At 40.2% G+C, this 16,227-nt stretch overlaps 2 protein-coding genes across 2 annotated transcripts in view; one reads left to right on the forward strand and one right to left on the reverse strand.

Annotated features, from left to right (window-relative positions):
• Positions 1–6,172, forward strand: part of LOC123519809 (NK-tumor recognition protein-like) — a 145,855-nt gene extending 139,683 nt beyond the window's left edge. Inside the window, exon 10 of the mRNA XM_045281326.1 lies at positions 4,224–6,172. Coding sequence (XP_045137261.1) covers positions 4,224–4,343 — 120 coding nt within the window. The 3' untranslated portion in view covers positions 4,344–6,172. The remainder of the gene's footprint in view (positions 1–4,223) is intronic.
• Positions 6,173–13,025: 6,853 nt separating this feature from the next.
• LOC123519728 lies at positions 13,026–13,505 on the reverse strand. Its single transcript, XM_045281233.1, has one exon. It carries the CDS (start codon positions 13,503–13,505, stop codon positions 13,026–13,028), a length of 480 nt encoding a protein of 159 aa, XP_045137168.1.
• Between the last annotated feature and the right edge of the window lie 2,722 nt (positions 13,506–16,227).

Here is a 16,227-nt window from a genome sequence, read left to right on the forward strand (position 1 = left end):
CATATCATTAACATAAATAAAAAATATGATGGGACCAAGCACTGACCCTTGTGGAACTCCACTGGTTACCTCCTTCCACTCGGACTTCCTTCCCTTCACCACTGTTCGCATTATCTCTTCCCACTAAGTAATTTTTCATCCATTTTGCTAGTTTATCACTTACTCCTCGAATTTTCTTTAGTTTCAACATCAGTCTATTGTGTGGTACTTTATCAAAGGCCTTTCTCAAGTCCAGGTAGGTAGCATCCACCCATCCCTCTCTATGTTGTAGTATGTCAGTCACTCTTGAATAAAAACATAATAAATTGGATACGCACAATCTTCCTTTTCTGAAACCAAACTGCCTTTCACTCAGAATGTTTTCACTTTCTAGATACTCACTCCACTTAGCTTTAATTACTTCTTCACATACCTTGCATAATATACTAGTCAACGATACTGGTCTGTAATTTAACGGTTCCATTCTACTACCATTTTTATATATAGGCACAATGTCAGCTCTTTTCCATTCTTTCGGGACTATTCCTGTGTGTGTATTTACCTATTTGTATTTACCTATTTGTGTATTACAGGGCCCGAGCTAAGCTCTCTGTGTCCTGTCTCCTTGTCCATTCCTGTCATATCTATCTTTCATCTGATTGACACATACCGCATCAACGACATCACTGCTCAGTTTATTCCACTTATCAATGCTATGATGCGGGAAACTGTATTTTCTCAGTCATTTAGACAGATGTCTTTATTAGCTTTTTCCATGTCCTCGGAGATGATTACTTGTGGTCACCTTTATCAACTCTCTGTCCAGTATGTCAATCTTGTTCACCAATTTATACATAGTTATCATGTCTCCTCTTGTTCTTCTCTCTTCTAATGTGGTTAGCCCCAGCTTCCTCAGTCTTTCCTCATAGTCTAACTCCCTGAGTCCTGGTACCATCCTTGTTACCAGCCTCTCTACCCTGTATGTGTGTGTGTGTGTGTGTGTGTGTGTAATTCACCTCCTCAGTCGTCTGCTGGTCACCCAGCCAGTCTTCTCCATTACGGAGCGAGCTCAGAGCTCATAGACCGATCTTCGGGTAGGACTGAGACCACATAATCACACACACGCACACACACACACACACACACACACACGGGACATCGTCGATGGCGGAGGTGGTCGCTGAGCTCCAGAGCAATCATCTCTAATTCTACAGTTACCATTGCCTAAGAGTAACCAAGGTGGGAAAGGAGCTGGTAATGTTTGTCCCGTCTCCATATAGTCATGTTAACTGTTGATTAGCAAAATAATGTCCAGGGAAGGTAAATATAAACTGTAGCCTGCGTTTGAGCCATCAGCTGGTTTGTTTACATCTGAGCAACATGGCAGCCGTGAACTCGAAAGATGAATCAGACTTCACAGGATTTCAAGGAATAATGGAGAAGAGCGCTTATGTGAAGAAAATTCTGGAGTTGGATGGTAAAATTGAAAAACTGTTTGAAAAGTATGGGGGCCTGGAAACGAGTTATGACAATGTAAAGAAAGACTGTGCCGATATGAAGAAGGAAAATGAAGCACTGAAAGAGGAAGTTAAGCTAATTAAAGTGAATTGCGAAAAATGTGGAGAATCTCTAGGAAAAGTGATGGAGAAGCAGGCTGAATGGAAAAAGTCAGGAAGTGGAAAGAAAGGAGGTAAATTACAAAGTTGCAAGTCTGGAAAAGGAAATCAAAGAGTCTGGGAGAAAACTTTGGGCCTTGCTGAAATTATAGATCAACAGATCATAGAAGAGAAGATTGCTGAGAAAGTGGTGAAGGTTATTAAGTCAAATGAGACATTGGTGAGGGAAACTGTAGACAAAAAGAGATGTGTGGTGATATTTGGTGTGGAGGAGGATAAGACACCGAGTAAAATGGAGAGAGAGAAAACATAAAAAGGTGATAAATAATATCATTAATGTGGTGCAGGAGGAGGAAAAGACCTAGTACAAGAAATAGAGGACTTCCATAGAATTGGAAAGTTCACAAGAGAAGGTATGAGGCCAATAAGAATCAAACTTAAGTCACAAAAGGATGTAGATGAATTGGTGGAGAAGTCATGGAGGCTAGCCCAGCAGGAAACAACAAGGAAGATTTGGTTGAGAAGAGATCTCGGTGAAAAGGAAAGAGAAATGTTAAATGAGTTGAGAAAGGAGGCTTTGAAAAAAAATGAAGAGAGGACAGAAGAGGAGAAGAAAGAGTTTTTCTGGAGAATCTTGGATATGAGACTGAGGAAGTGGATCATAACCTTCCTAATTCTAAAGTACACAGATATTTTGGCAAAAAATGATATAACATCATCAGTGAAAATGAGTTGGGGCTGAAACTGAAGTAGGCTTATATTTAAATAACACTGGTAATGCTTTTGCTTCACAGGTAGGCTATATAGCACTATAAGCAGTACAGAGGCATACAATAATCATTTAGAAAATTCATCAATTTAACCTACCTTGAGGTAAATTAAGGGATGGAACTGCATTATCTGTTAGTGGCCTGTAACTCTTGGGTGCCTCAGTGCCTAAGAGGCGATGCCTTAAATCATCCTTGTAGTCAGAACTTGTAAAATTCATGGAACATATCACTGCATTGTCTACATTGAACACATCACCTCAGGAACAAGCTTGAATCCACTGCTGTTTGCAATTTTTTCCCTTGGGAAAGTTGAAATACTTAATGCCTAAACCTGATGTTTTTCTTTTCGTGTTATTGCATCCAAACACTGAGCAATTGTTCGGCATGTTTAATTGTTTAACAGCACTGTGGAGAGTTTGATGAACACTCCAGGTAGCCCAGTGTCCACAAGCAATATGTAGACTACAGGAAACCTCAGGCATCAGGCCAAAGTGCCCAAACGTCCTGCCAAAAGTCAGCTGTCAGTAAGCACTGAGCTGGGGTGGTACAGGAAGTGTGACGTGGATGACGTCACAACAATCAGTCTCTTCCCGCATTTCCCACTGAACACAAGTGAAATCCTTACGTGTGTTTTTTGTGGATATTATCAGACGCACAGTGACACACCTAATGGAAAACTTCTTTTTTTTTTTTTTTTTTATGACTATTTTCATGTATTTTAATTTCTGTAGGGGTGACTTTTGACGTGCTGGAAGATTCCCTTTTAGAAATGGGATTTGGTATACAGTAATTTTGATTTGCAGTAAGGTTTTCAGGAATGCATATGTACCATATAATGAGGACTTACTGTATATAAATTTATTCGCTGATGCAAAGTTGCTAAGAGTAATCAAAACCAGAGGACTGTGTGCTGTTGCAGGAAGATTTAAACAAGATCTATGAGTGGAGTAGGAAGTGGAAATTGGAGTTTAATGCCAAGAAAAGTCACATAATGGAACTAGGAAAGAGTAAGAGAAGACCGATATGGAACTATTTGATGGAAGAGGAAAAAATAATGAAGACTAAATGGTAAAAAGATCTTGGACTGATCATACAAGAAAATCTGAGCCCTGATAAACACATAAGCAAGATATTTGGACTATCATATAATATGTTGATTAATATAAGAGTGGCATTTTATTACATGGATAAAGATATGATGAAAAAAATCATCACAAGCATGATACGCCCAAGGCTGGAATATGCAGCAGTGGTATGGTCTTCGAGCTCTAAAAAGGATATAAGAAAATTGGAAAGGATACAGAAGATTGCTACAAAGATGGTGCCGGAATTAAAGGACCTCACATATGAAGAACGACTGAAGGAAATGGGACTGCCAACCTTACAAGATAGAAGAGAACGTGGGGACCAAATAAGATAGTAAATAATATTGAAAAGATAGACAAAGAAGACCTGGTGCTGTTGATAGAAGATGGAAGGACAAGAGGACATGAAAAGATCAGGATAAGGCAGTGTGTGAAGGATATTGGAAAATAGAGTTTATCCACACAGAATGGTGAAAAAATGGAATGCATTGGATAATGAAATTGTTATAGCAATTAGTGTGCATAACTTTAAAGAAAAACTAAATAAATGGAGATATGGAGACAGGACACTATGAGCCCCGCTTGAACCTAGTGTGCATAACTTGAAAGAAAAACTAAATAAATGGAGATATGGAAACAGTACACTATGAGCCCCGCTTGAACCCTGTACAATACAACTAGGTAAATACACACACACACACACACACATTATGTGACAGGATTTGAAGTAACCAATTTTCTTCCTACTTATGCTTATGTAATTTCTGTCACAGGTTGTGTCAGCAGAGTGTGGAGATGTGATAGAGAGTGAGAAGATGCACTCCCTGGTGGAGGGTTATGTGAAGCTGTACAGACACCGGCGGGCCAAACTACAGGTACCTCCATCCTCCTGAACTTTCAACCATGGGATACACTATGTGGTTAAAGCTTTGTTTTCACCAACTATTGTGACTAAGGTTTTGTTTTCACCAAAGTTGAATAATATTTTATTAAGAAACTTGGATAAACTATAAGTGTAGTGATATAGAAATTACAAGTATTTTCTGTGTTACTGTCTACAGTGACTGAAATGCTACAATTGAAGGATGTCATATGTGAAATATGTATATTGTAATTACTTAACTGCAACAGGAATTGGCACCTCTATCCATGCCTGTGTTACAAACAGGTGTGACTGCTTCCACAAGAGGGGCTGAGCAGATGAGGATTTTGAATATTAGTTTTATTTTTTTTTTTTTTTTCAAAAGTAAGGTCATAGTTTGGGACTGAAGCTGTGTGCATTTCATTTCCACTGTTATGGTCTGAAGGGTTGTATGGAAAGAGATTGAAAGATGTAAATGAATGGTTGTGTGCCATATGTTGACTGGATAACATGTTTAACTTTTGGAGCACAACTTTTGTGAAGTCTGAACTCTTTGCCTTGTGAATTGCATTGTTAATTCATAGATTAATTGAATTATTTCATATATTTCAAGCTATTTAAAGTTGATTAGCTCATTTATTACTTGAAGAGCTGTACATATTGGAATTATTTGGTATCATGATAATGTTTTGTTGACACATTTAGCAGTCATATGCAAATTGGATAATAATTCTATTATTCATAGTGGTGATTTAACACCCAGATCATAAATTGAAGATACTGTATGTATTAATTTATTTATGACATACATGAGTACATGTTCCTAAATTAATCAAGACTGATTTTTTTCAAATCAGAACATTTTTGTATTTTATATTTTGTATTATGTGATCCAGAAAGGAATTGCTCACCTGTCCAGGTATGAGATAGGGTTGTGACTGTCCACATCATCATCACAGCCACCACTACAGTACCACTCTTTACCACAAAACTGCACTAGAAGTTGGAAGAAAAAAAACCCCATTGACTTGAATCATCTCAAGAAAAGGAGATGTGCCTTAGCTTGGTTGTGCCTTACTTGCAGTGTTGTCTGTTTGTCTTTTTCAGATATTAAATCACACCCCTTGACTTAATGTTGCTTCATGACAAACATTTCATGAGATTGTTGTAGTTGCTTATATTCACTTTTCTGTGTGATTGTTTCTCATTCTTTTAGACAAAATTAAGTAGAAAGTGACTGTCATCTCTTAAGTTATAAGCAATAGTCATTATGGGCATATGTCAGTTCTTAACACTTAAAAATGACACTGGTATTGCAAGTGTGTTGACATTAGAGAAATGTATTTTTATGATTCTGTGATTCTTTCATCTTAATAAACTTTTAGGAAATTTTGTTATAATGTGCGACTTGAAAACAAAAAGACTGCACTTTAAAAGAAATTTGTTACGGTGGCTAGGAGTTATACATTTGTTTGTATTATGTGTAGAGTTTTATCAGATTAAAATGTAATATATATGGGTAGTACAAAAGGAAATGTACATAATGTGATAAAATAATGGTTTGTGTATTGACTTTTAAATACTTATAAAGATATCAAGTAAATATCAGGCCAGCTATGAGAAGGAAAGATGTTTCAGATGATTATAATGAATTAAGGGAATACATACATTGAAAGTGTTCATAGTGAAAGATTTTTTTCCTAAAAGAAGTATTCATAGGTTTATAAATAATCCAGGTATTACTAGGTAAGAGGTTTATTTTGGGAAGCTAAAAGGCACATGCTGCTGCAATGATTGAGGGATTACTGTAGTAGAGAACTTTAACATAAATGAAACAAGGGAAATGTGGAGAAAACCATACTTTGTTGTTTGTAATATTTCCTAAAAAAAGCTTATATAAGAATGAAGTTGTATGGACACGATAGAATAAAAGTGGAACATGGAATATGGGAGTTAGGAGAGAAAGAGAATGAATCAGTTGTTTGATGATATGTTTAATAACATGAATAGAGTGAAAAATTATTTAGTCCCAGAGAATTTCTGTAGAGATTGATGGTTAAAAAGGCAAAAGAGAAATTTGCATTAAGTTTAGAGGGAAAAAATTAGTGGTGAAGAGAAGTGGATGGGATATGAATGATATAAAGCTAAGGGGAAAACAAGAAATGGGAAGAAAAAAAAAAGATGAACATGTAAAGGCTGATTGAAACAACACCAGTTACTCAGGAAGAGTCAAGAGACCCAAAATCTGGATCTAGCAACAATGGCTAGCCATAGCGAAGCCATCACCACATTAAAAAAAGAAAAGACATCTTAAGTTGGCAATGGTGACGATGTAGGCGATGAAGAGTAGAAATATGGTGACGCTACGAGGCGATATTTCTTTCTGAGCTTTCAGTTCAGTTGATAGTGTGTTGGATACCAACTACACATGCTGTATGCTGTCCTTGAAATCCTAGTGCTCCTCCCACCATCCTTGTCAAATCACTAAAGATAAAATTAAATGGAAGACTGATCTCTCTCTCTCTCTCTCTCTCTCTCTCTCTCTCTCTCTCTCTCTCTCTCTCTCTCTCTCATGATCATTCTCTCATGGCTCTCTATCCTATTTGATTTATTAAAAGATAAGTTAAAGTGGGAAGATGGAATTGCCAAGACAGATTTTGGAAACACAAAACACAAGAGACAAATTGGATGAAATTCAAGAGTGCTAAGGAGCAAATGAAAAGTGGAAGGAATTTATAAAAATATACAAAGAAGGTGAGAAAAATTTGTACCAATAAGACAACATAGAGAAGTTGGAAAGCAGGACTGGTTTAACGATAGATGTGAAAAGGCTAGAACAAGAAAAGAGGATGCATGGAAGAGGTGGAGAAGGAAAAGACGGATTAAGCAGTGGGAAAGTTACAAAAGAGCAAGAAATGAATATGTGTTGATTAGAAGAGAAGAAAGAAAGAAACAAGAAAAGGATATAATTGATAAATGTAAAGACCAACCAAGGCTTTTTTACAGACATGTGAACAACAACATCAAAAATAGAGAAAGTATTGAAAGTTTAGAAGTAAATGGAGTATGCAGTGAGGATCCCAGGAAATGGCAGAGGCTATGAATGGATGCTTTCGGAAGGTATTCACAAAGGAGACTGCTTTTGACAAACCACTGGTAATGGAACAGAAAGGGATTATGAAGGAGTTTCAAATAACTGTGGAGGAGATCAAGAATATGATGGGGAGTTTAGAAGTGAGAAAAGCTGTGGGACCTGATGGGGTATCAGGATGGATTTTAAGAGAATGCAGGAGCAACTGGCAGAAAAAGTTTGTGAAGTAATTGATGCCTCATTAAGGGAAGGTGTAGTGCCCCAAGACTGGAAAAGAGCTAACATTGTCCCAATTTATAAATCAGGTAACAAGAGAGACCCATTGAACTATAGACCAGTGTCACTTACAAGTGTGGTAGCTAAGATGTGTGAGAGGGTGGTGAAGAATAGATGGACAGACTTCTTGGAGAAAATGACATACTTTGTGAGTGTCAATTTGGTTTTAGAAAAGGGCGTTCATGCACGACAAACCTGATATGTTACTATTCGAGGGTGATAGATGTAATACAGGAAAGAGATGGTTGGGCTGATGGAATATATCTGGATTTAAAAAAGGCCTTTGATAAGGTACCACACCGGAGACTGATCTGGAAACTTGAAATGGTAGGAGGAGTGCATGGCAGTTTACTAAAATGGATGGAAGACTTTTGGTAGGAAGAGAAATGAGAACAATAATTAAGGACAGACCATCAGAATGGGGCTTGGTGGAGAGTGGAGTTCCACAGGGATCAGTGTTGGCACCAGTAATGTTCGCGGTCTACATAAATGACATGGTGGATGGGGTGTCCAGTTATGTGAGCCTATTTGCAGACGATGCAAAATTGTTAAGAAAAGTGAGATGTGACAAAGATTGCGAACTACTCCAGGAAGACTTGGACAGAATATGGAAATGGAGCTGTACATGGCAAATGGAGTTCAACACGACAAAATGCAAGAAAATAGAGTTTGGCAAGAGTGAAAGAAGAATCAGGAGTATGTACAAGATAGGAAATGAAGACATAAAACCAGTCATGAAGAAAAGACCTTGGGGTGACAATTACCAATGACCTATCGCCAGAGAGACATATAAACAAAATAATTGGAGAAGTATTGAACTTATTGAGGAACATAAGAGTGGCGTTCGTATATTTAGATGAAGAAATGATGAAGAAAATAATTACTGCAATGATAAGACCGAGGCTTGAATATGCAACAATACAGTGGGCTCGAACTTAAAGAAACACATAAGGAAACTAGAGAAAGTACAGAGGGCTGCAACAAAATGGTGCCTGACTTAAGAGATTTGACTTATGAAGACAGACTGAAAAGAATGCAACTTCCGACCCTGGAAAACAGAAGAGAAAGGGAGACCTGATAGCAATATACAGAGTGATGATTGGCATGGAAAAATGGATAGGGAAGATCTGTGTATGTGGAATGAAAGAATGTCGAGAGGGCATGGGAAAAAACTAAAATGGCCACTTATAGGAGAGATGTGAAAAATATAGCTTCCTCATAGAAGGGTGGAAGCATGGAATAGTTTAGACGTGGAAGTGGTCAACAAAGGAATATTCATGATTTTAAGAAAAGCTGGACATCAATAGATATGGAGACGGGACAGCACGAGCATAGCTCTTTTCCCGTATGTTACAATTAGGTAAATACAATTAGGTAAATACACACACACACACACACACACACACACACACACACACACACACACACACACACACACACACACACACACACAGAAGAGGAGAAGAAAGAGTTTTTCTGGAGAATCTTGGATATGAGACTGAGGAAGTGGTTCATAACCCAGAAAAGTACAGTAAGAAAGGACTAAAGAAACTTACGATGAGCGAATGTAATGTATTCCAACATAAATGGAGTGATATCGGGGATTTTAGAACTCAACGATTACTTGAGGGACAAGAACCCAGATATTGTGGGTCTTACTGAAACAAAACTGAGAGAGGGAGAAGACCTGATGATGGTTGGAGAAGGGAAATATAATGTTTGGAAAAGAAATAGAGTAGGTAAGATGGGAGGAGGAGTGATGTTGCTGGTTAAAAAGATATAAAGGTGGATCAAGTGAAAGAAGGTATGGGAAAGGCAGAAGTGCTAAAGATCAGAGCAGAAACTAATGAAGGAAAAAGAGGCACTACATAGTGGTGTACGTACCACCTAAGACAAATGCATGGTCAGTACAGGAATATGAAGAAATGATAAGTGATACAGGAACATGTCTGGAAGAAATGTTGGGTGGCTGTGAACGAACTATAATGATGGGAGATTTTAATTGTAAAGAGGTGTGTTGGGAGGACTGGTCAATGGAAGGATCAGAGACAACATGGGAAATACACTATTGACACTGGCAATGGAAAATGTGTTAACTCAGTGGGTCAAAGAAGATACTAGGTTTGGAGGAGAGGGAGCATCGTCAAGACTGGACTTGGTCTTTAGTACAGAGCCAATGGTCATTGAGGAGATGAGGGTGGAGTGCCCTTTAGCAAAGAGTGATCATGCAGTTTTGGAGTTCAAGGTGATAGATGAAGAGAAATCTAGAAGAAATGAAGAATATAAAGTGGGAAGATGGAATTATGCCAAGACAGATTTTGGAAACCTAAAGAAATTCTTTCAAGAGACAAATTGGATGAAATTCAAGAGTGCTAAGGAGCAAATGAAAAGTGGAAGGAATTTATAAAAATATACAAAGAAGGTGAGAAAAATTTGTACCAATAAGACAACATAGAGAAGTTGGAAAGCAGGACTGGTTTAACGATAGATGTGAAAAGGCTAGAACAAGAAAAGAGGATGCATGGAAGAGGTGGAGAAGGAAAAGACGGATTAAGCAGTGGAAAGTTACAAAAGAGCAAGAAATGAATATGTGTTGATTAGAAGAGAAGAAAGAAAGAAACAAGAAAAGGATATAATTGATAAATGTAAAGACCAACCAAGGCTTTTTACAGACATGTGAACAACAACATCAAAAATAGAGAAAGTATTGAAAGTTTAGAAGTAAATGGAGTATGCAGTGAAGATCCCAGGAAATGGCAGAGGCTATGAATGGATGCTTTCGGAAGGTATTCACAAAGGAGACTGCTTTTGACAAACCACTGGTAATGGAACAGAAAGGGATTATGAAGGAGTTTCAAGTAACTGTGGAGGAGATCAAGAATATGATGGGGAGTTTAGAAGTGAGAAAAGCTGTGGGACCTGATGGGGTATCAGGATGGATTTTAAGAGAATGCAGGGAGCAACTGGCAGAAAAAGTTTGTGAAGTAATTGATGCCTCATTAAGGGAAGGTGTAGTGCCCCAAGACTGGAAAAGAGCTAACATTGTCCCAATCTATAAATCAGGTAACAAGAGAGACCCATTGAACTATAGACCAGTGTCACTTACAAGTGTGGTAGCTAAGATGTGTGAGAGGGTGGTGAAGAATAGATGGACAGACTTCTTGGAGAAAATGACATACTTTGTGAGTGTCAATTTGGTTTTAGAAAAGGGCGTTCATGCACGACAAACCTGATATGTTACTATTCGAGGGTGATAGATGTAATACAGGAAAGAGATGGTTGGGCTGATGGAATATATCTGGATTTAAAAAAGGCCTTTGATAAGGTACCACACCGGAGACTGATCTGGAAACTTGAAATGGTAGGAGGAGTGCATGGCAGTTTACTAAAATGGATGGAAGACTTTTGGTAGGAAGAGAAATGAGAACAATAATTAAGGACAGACCATCAGAATGGGGCTTGGTGGAGAGTGGAGTTCCACAGGGATCAGTGTTGGCACCAGTAATGTTCGCGGTCTACATAAATGACATGGTGGATGGGGTGTCCAGTTATGTGAGCCTATTTGCAGACGATGCAAAATTGTTAAGAAAAGTGAGATGTGACAAAGATTGCGAACTACTCCAGGAAGACTTGGACAGAATATGGAAATGGAGCTGTACATGGCAAATGGAGTTCAACACGACAAAATGCAAGAAAATAGAGTTTGGCAAGAGTGAAAGAAGAATCAGGAGTATGTACAAGATAGGAAATGAAGACATAAAACCAGTCATGAAGAAAAAGACCTTGGGGTGACAATTACCAATGACCTATCGCCAGAGAGACATATAAACAAAATAATTGGAGAAGTATTGAACTTATTGAGGAACATAAGAGTGGCGTTCGTATATTTAGATGAAGAAATGATGAAGAAAATAATTACTGCAATGATAAGACCGAGGCTTGAATATGCAACAATACAGTGGGCTCGAACTTAAAGAAACACATAAGGAAACTAGAGAAAGTACAGAGGGCTGCAACAAAAATGGTGCCTGACTTAAGAGATTTGACTTATGAAGACAGACTGAAAAGAATGCAACTTCCGACCCTGGAAAACAGAAGAGAAAGGGAGACCTGATAGCAATATACAGAGTGATGATTGGCATGGAAAAATGGATAGGGAAGATCTGTGTATGTGGAATGAAAGAATGTCGAGAGGGCATGGGAAAAAACTAAAATGGCCACTTATAGGAGAGATGTGAAAAATATAGCTTCCCTCATAGAAGGGTGGAAGCATGGAATAGTTTAGACGTGGAAGTGGTCAACGCAAGGAATATTCATGATTTTAAGAAAAGCTGGACATTAATAGATATGGAGACGGGACAACACGAGCATAGCTCTTTTCCGTATGTTACAATTAGGTAAATACACACACACACACACACACACACACACACACACACACACACACACACACACACACACACACACACACACACACACACACACACACACACACACACACACACACACACACACACACACACACACATACACACACACACACACACACACACACACATATTGATAAGATGTTTGGAGAAACGTATTATTTGATAAGAAATATTGGATTAGCCTTTCATTATATGGATAAAGATATGATGAAGAAATTAATTAGTACATTAATTAGACCAAGATTGGAATATGCTGGAGTGGTTTGGTCCCCTTATAAAAAGAAGCATATAAGGAAGTTGGAGAGATTGCAGAGAATGGCAACAAAAATGATTCCGAAATTGGCAAAAATGACCTATGAGGAGAGATTAAAAGAAATGAATTTGCTTTGCTTACCTTGGAACAAAGAAGAGAAAGAGGAGATTTAATACAGGTTTATAAACTGTTGAACGGACTGGATGAAGTGGATAATGAGCAAATGATGTTGAGAGAGGAAAACTTAAATAGAACTACGAGATCACACAGTAAAAAGATAGCCAAGGGAATATGCTTGAAGGATGTGAAGAAATATAGTTTCCCACAAAGATGTGTGGAGGTGTGGAATGGTTTGAGTGAGGTGGTGGTGTCAGCGAGGAGTGTGCATAATTTTAAAGGAAAGTTGGATGTGTGTAGATATGGAGACGGGGCCACACGAGTATGATACCCAGGCCCTGTAAAATTACAACTAGGTGAATACACACACAAATACAAAAACAAATTTTCTAATCTCTCTCTCTCTCTCTCTCTTTAATTTAAACAGTAGATAAAATACACAGTGCCAACGCCCTAGTCATTACGAGCGTAGGGCTATCTATGGCTATGTCTACAAAAAATAAAGGTTTACAGTTTACAGTGGATATGTCTGATATATCTTGTCAGCTACTGCTGGTCGGCGAGCCACTCGTTTGCTCGGCACTTGAAGATGTGCAGGGAGGTGGAGCGATGCAGGTCCGTGCTGAGCACCATCTGGTTCCACAGACGACTGTACCGTGGCAGGAAGGAGCGTATATTATACTCAGTCCTGCTGAACGGTACAGCCACCGTATGTGGGTGCTCAGAGTTTCCTGCAGATCGCGTAGCTTGAGTAGGGGGCGGCGGTCCAGGGAGGCGCAGAGTAGCGAGGTGAGGGGTGTGCAGTGCCTGAGCTTTGAACATAACACAAAGCCCCACCACATCCCGCCTGTGCTGCAATGGCTGAAAGGTGTCTGGTGCGTGGCCCCGTGTGCAGACCCTCACCAACCTCTGGGCTCTGGTCTGAACCCTTTCTAGGCCGGTGAGGTACGAGGTGGGGCAGGAGGACCAGGTGAGGGGTGCGTACTCCATAACGGGACGCACCTGTGCCTTGTAGAGTGAGGACATCCCTTGGGCATCCAGCACGTCCCCCACGCGTCTGATGCAGCCCAGCTTGTAGGACTAACTGGTAACTTTCTTGACGTGGTTGGTGAAGGTGAGGCCGCCGTCAAATTCCACACCCAGGATGTTGATGGAGTCCTGGGGAGTCAGCCTTCTGCCCTCAAGGAAGATAGCCGGTAATGGGCGAGGCTGACCGTCTGCCTGCCGTGTCCTGGAGATGTGGAGGAGCTGGGTCTTCTCCGAGGCCAGTGTGACCTGCCAACGCCGCCCCCAGGAGACGATGGTGTCCAGGGCCCGGTTTATTTTGGTGATGGTGGCCTGGCTGTCGGTCCTGTCGCAGACGAATGTGAGTGTGCAGTCGTCTGCATAGGCATATGCCTCAGGGATGAGCTGCAGGATGTCGTTAAAGTAGACATTCCACAGCAGGGGTCCGAGGACGCTACCCTGAGGCACACCAGCCCCGACAGGGTGTGGGGCAGAGGTGTGGCCACTCACCACCGTGCTGGAGGTCCTTGCACCGAGGTAGTCCTGCAGGAGCTGAAGGAGGCTGCCACACACCCCCAAGCTCTGCAGTTTCGCCACGATGCCTCGGTGCCACACCCTGTCGAACGCACCAGCGATGTCCAGGGCGATGACGTACACGTCGCTGCCACCATCCAGCGGCGTGTTCCACGCTGCCGACTGAAGGAGGAGCAGGTCAGTAGCGGATCTCCCTCGCCTAAATCCAAGCTGCTTTGGACTTAGGAGGTGGTGAGCTTCCATAAATGTTGTGATTTTCGAGGCGATGATGGCCTCAAGAAGCTTGCCCACCACAGACAGGAGGGAGATGGGGCAATAATTGGAGGGGTCAGCCCTGCTGCTCTTCTTGTGGATGGGGACGACCCTCGCCTCCTTCCACTGCGACGGCCACGTCCTGGAGGACAGGCACCTTCTGAAGAGCAGAGTGAGGGGTGCTGACAGCTCTGAAGCGCACCTCCTCAACAGGTGGGGACTGATGTTATCTGTTCCGAGGGCCTTTTTGGTGTCCACCTGGAGGAGCAGCTTCTCCACCTCAGCTTGATGTATGTGGAGGCAGTCGAGGTCGCCCCCTGCTGCTGCTCCTGGCGGGATGAATGGTGGGCACGCGATCTGGCTCAGGCACTTGCATCTTCTTGGAGAAGCAAACCAGGGTTGATCTCTGGGCTTTGACTTGTAGGTCTGGCAACGGACATATTTTTTCTGACAGGCCAGGAGGATGTCATTAAACGTTTTCACCTGTTCGTCCACGCTTCCTCTCAGCAGGCCTCTCTCTCTCTCTCTCTCTCTCTCTCTCTCTCTCTCTCTCTCTCTCTCTCTCTCTCTCTCTCTCTCTCCTCCTTTCGTTTCCCTCTCCCTTCCCTCCCTCCCCCTCTTCCTCTCGAAAGATAAGCTACATGCATCCCGCTTGTGTCTAAAATATTAGCAAATGTCACACTCTCTCTCTCTCTCTCTCTCTCTCTCTCTTTTTCTCCGAAAAGAGAAGCGTCCACTTTCCTCTTCGAAGGCGATATGGTGACTAAAAAATAGCAGCATAATACACAAAGACGACAAGTATGACTAGCTTGCACGAGTTTCCCACGCTCAGGCGTGCGGCACTACCACCCGTATATCATACAGGCGGGCTTTTTTAACATCCGGCGCGAAGGGGTTAAGATATAAAGAAAATATCTTAAAGAAAATAATTAATGCTGAACTGGGCATCACCTTCGACGATATAATTATATATATATATATATATATATATATATATATATATATATATATATATATATATATATATATATATATATATATATATATATATATATATATATATATATATATATATATATATATATATATATATACACACAGTGGTACCTTGAGATACGAGTTTAATATACACAGTGGTACCTTGAGATAAGAGTTTAATTTGTTCCATGATGGAGCTCGTATCTCAAAAAAAATTTTCCCATTGAAATGTATTGAAATGCCATTAATCCGTTCCAGCCTCTCCAAAAAGTGCACCCATATTTTATCCCCGTGTTTTCAGGTAAGAAAAAGGTATTTATAAATAATGATTATTGCACAGAAACATAATAAAACATAACAAAAGATAATATAAACAGATAAAGTACTCTTTATAAAGTTTATTTATCTCTGAGGGTGCCTTCCACGTAACGTTACCCTACTGCATTCCCAACCCTCACCCTCACTTCGGACTGTCAATCAGCTCGAGTGTATAAATATAGGCACCCACAGAAGACTAGGTGGTCTAATAATTACAGAAGAGCTTGTTGACAACACTGTAAACATTATTCATTGAATAAATGAAATTTTCAGTAAGAGAGAGAGAGAGAATAGAGACTGCACTGCCATAGTTTTTGAGGCATTGAAAACTAGTAGATTTTCTCTGCCCCAATCGGAAATCTTAGAAAGATCAGAAGTCAGGTGCTCTGTGGCATACCTGCATGATCTGTTGACTTCCTGATGAACTGGGCATCTCTGAAAGGACGTGGAAAGATGTAGAGCGGTATCATCAGTGTAGGAGTGGATAGAGAAAAAAGTTTAGTTAAGAAGATCATTAATTAATAATAGAAAGAGGGTGGGTGACAGGACAGAACCCTGAGGAACACCACTGTTAAGGTTTAGGAGAACAGTGGCCGTTTACCACAACTGCAATACAATGGTTGGAAAGGAAACTTGAGATAAATTTGCAGATAGAAGGATA

The sequence above is a fragment of the Portunus trituberculatus genome, chromosome 46, assembly GCF_017591435.1.
Source record: "Portunus trituberculatus isolate SZX2019 chromosome 46, ASM1759143v1, whole genome shotgun sequence".
Taxonomy (NCBI): Eukaryota; Metazoa; Arthropoda; class Malacostraca; order Decapoda; family Portunidae; genus Portunus; species Portunus trituberculatus.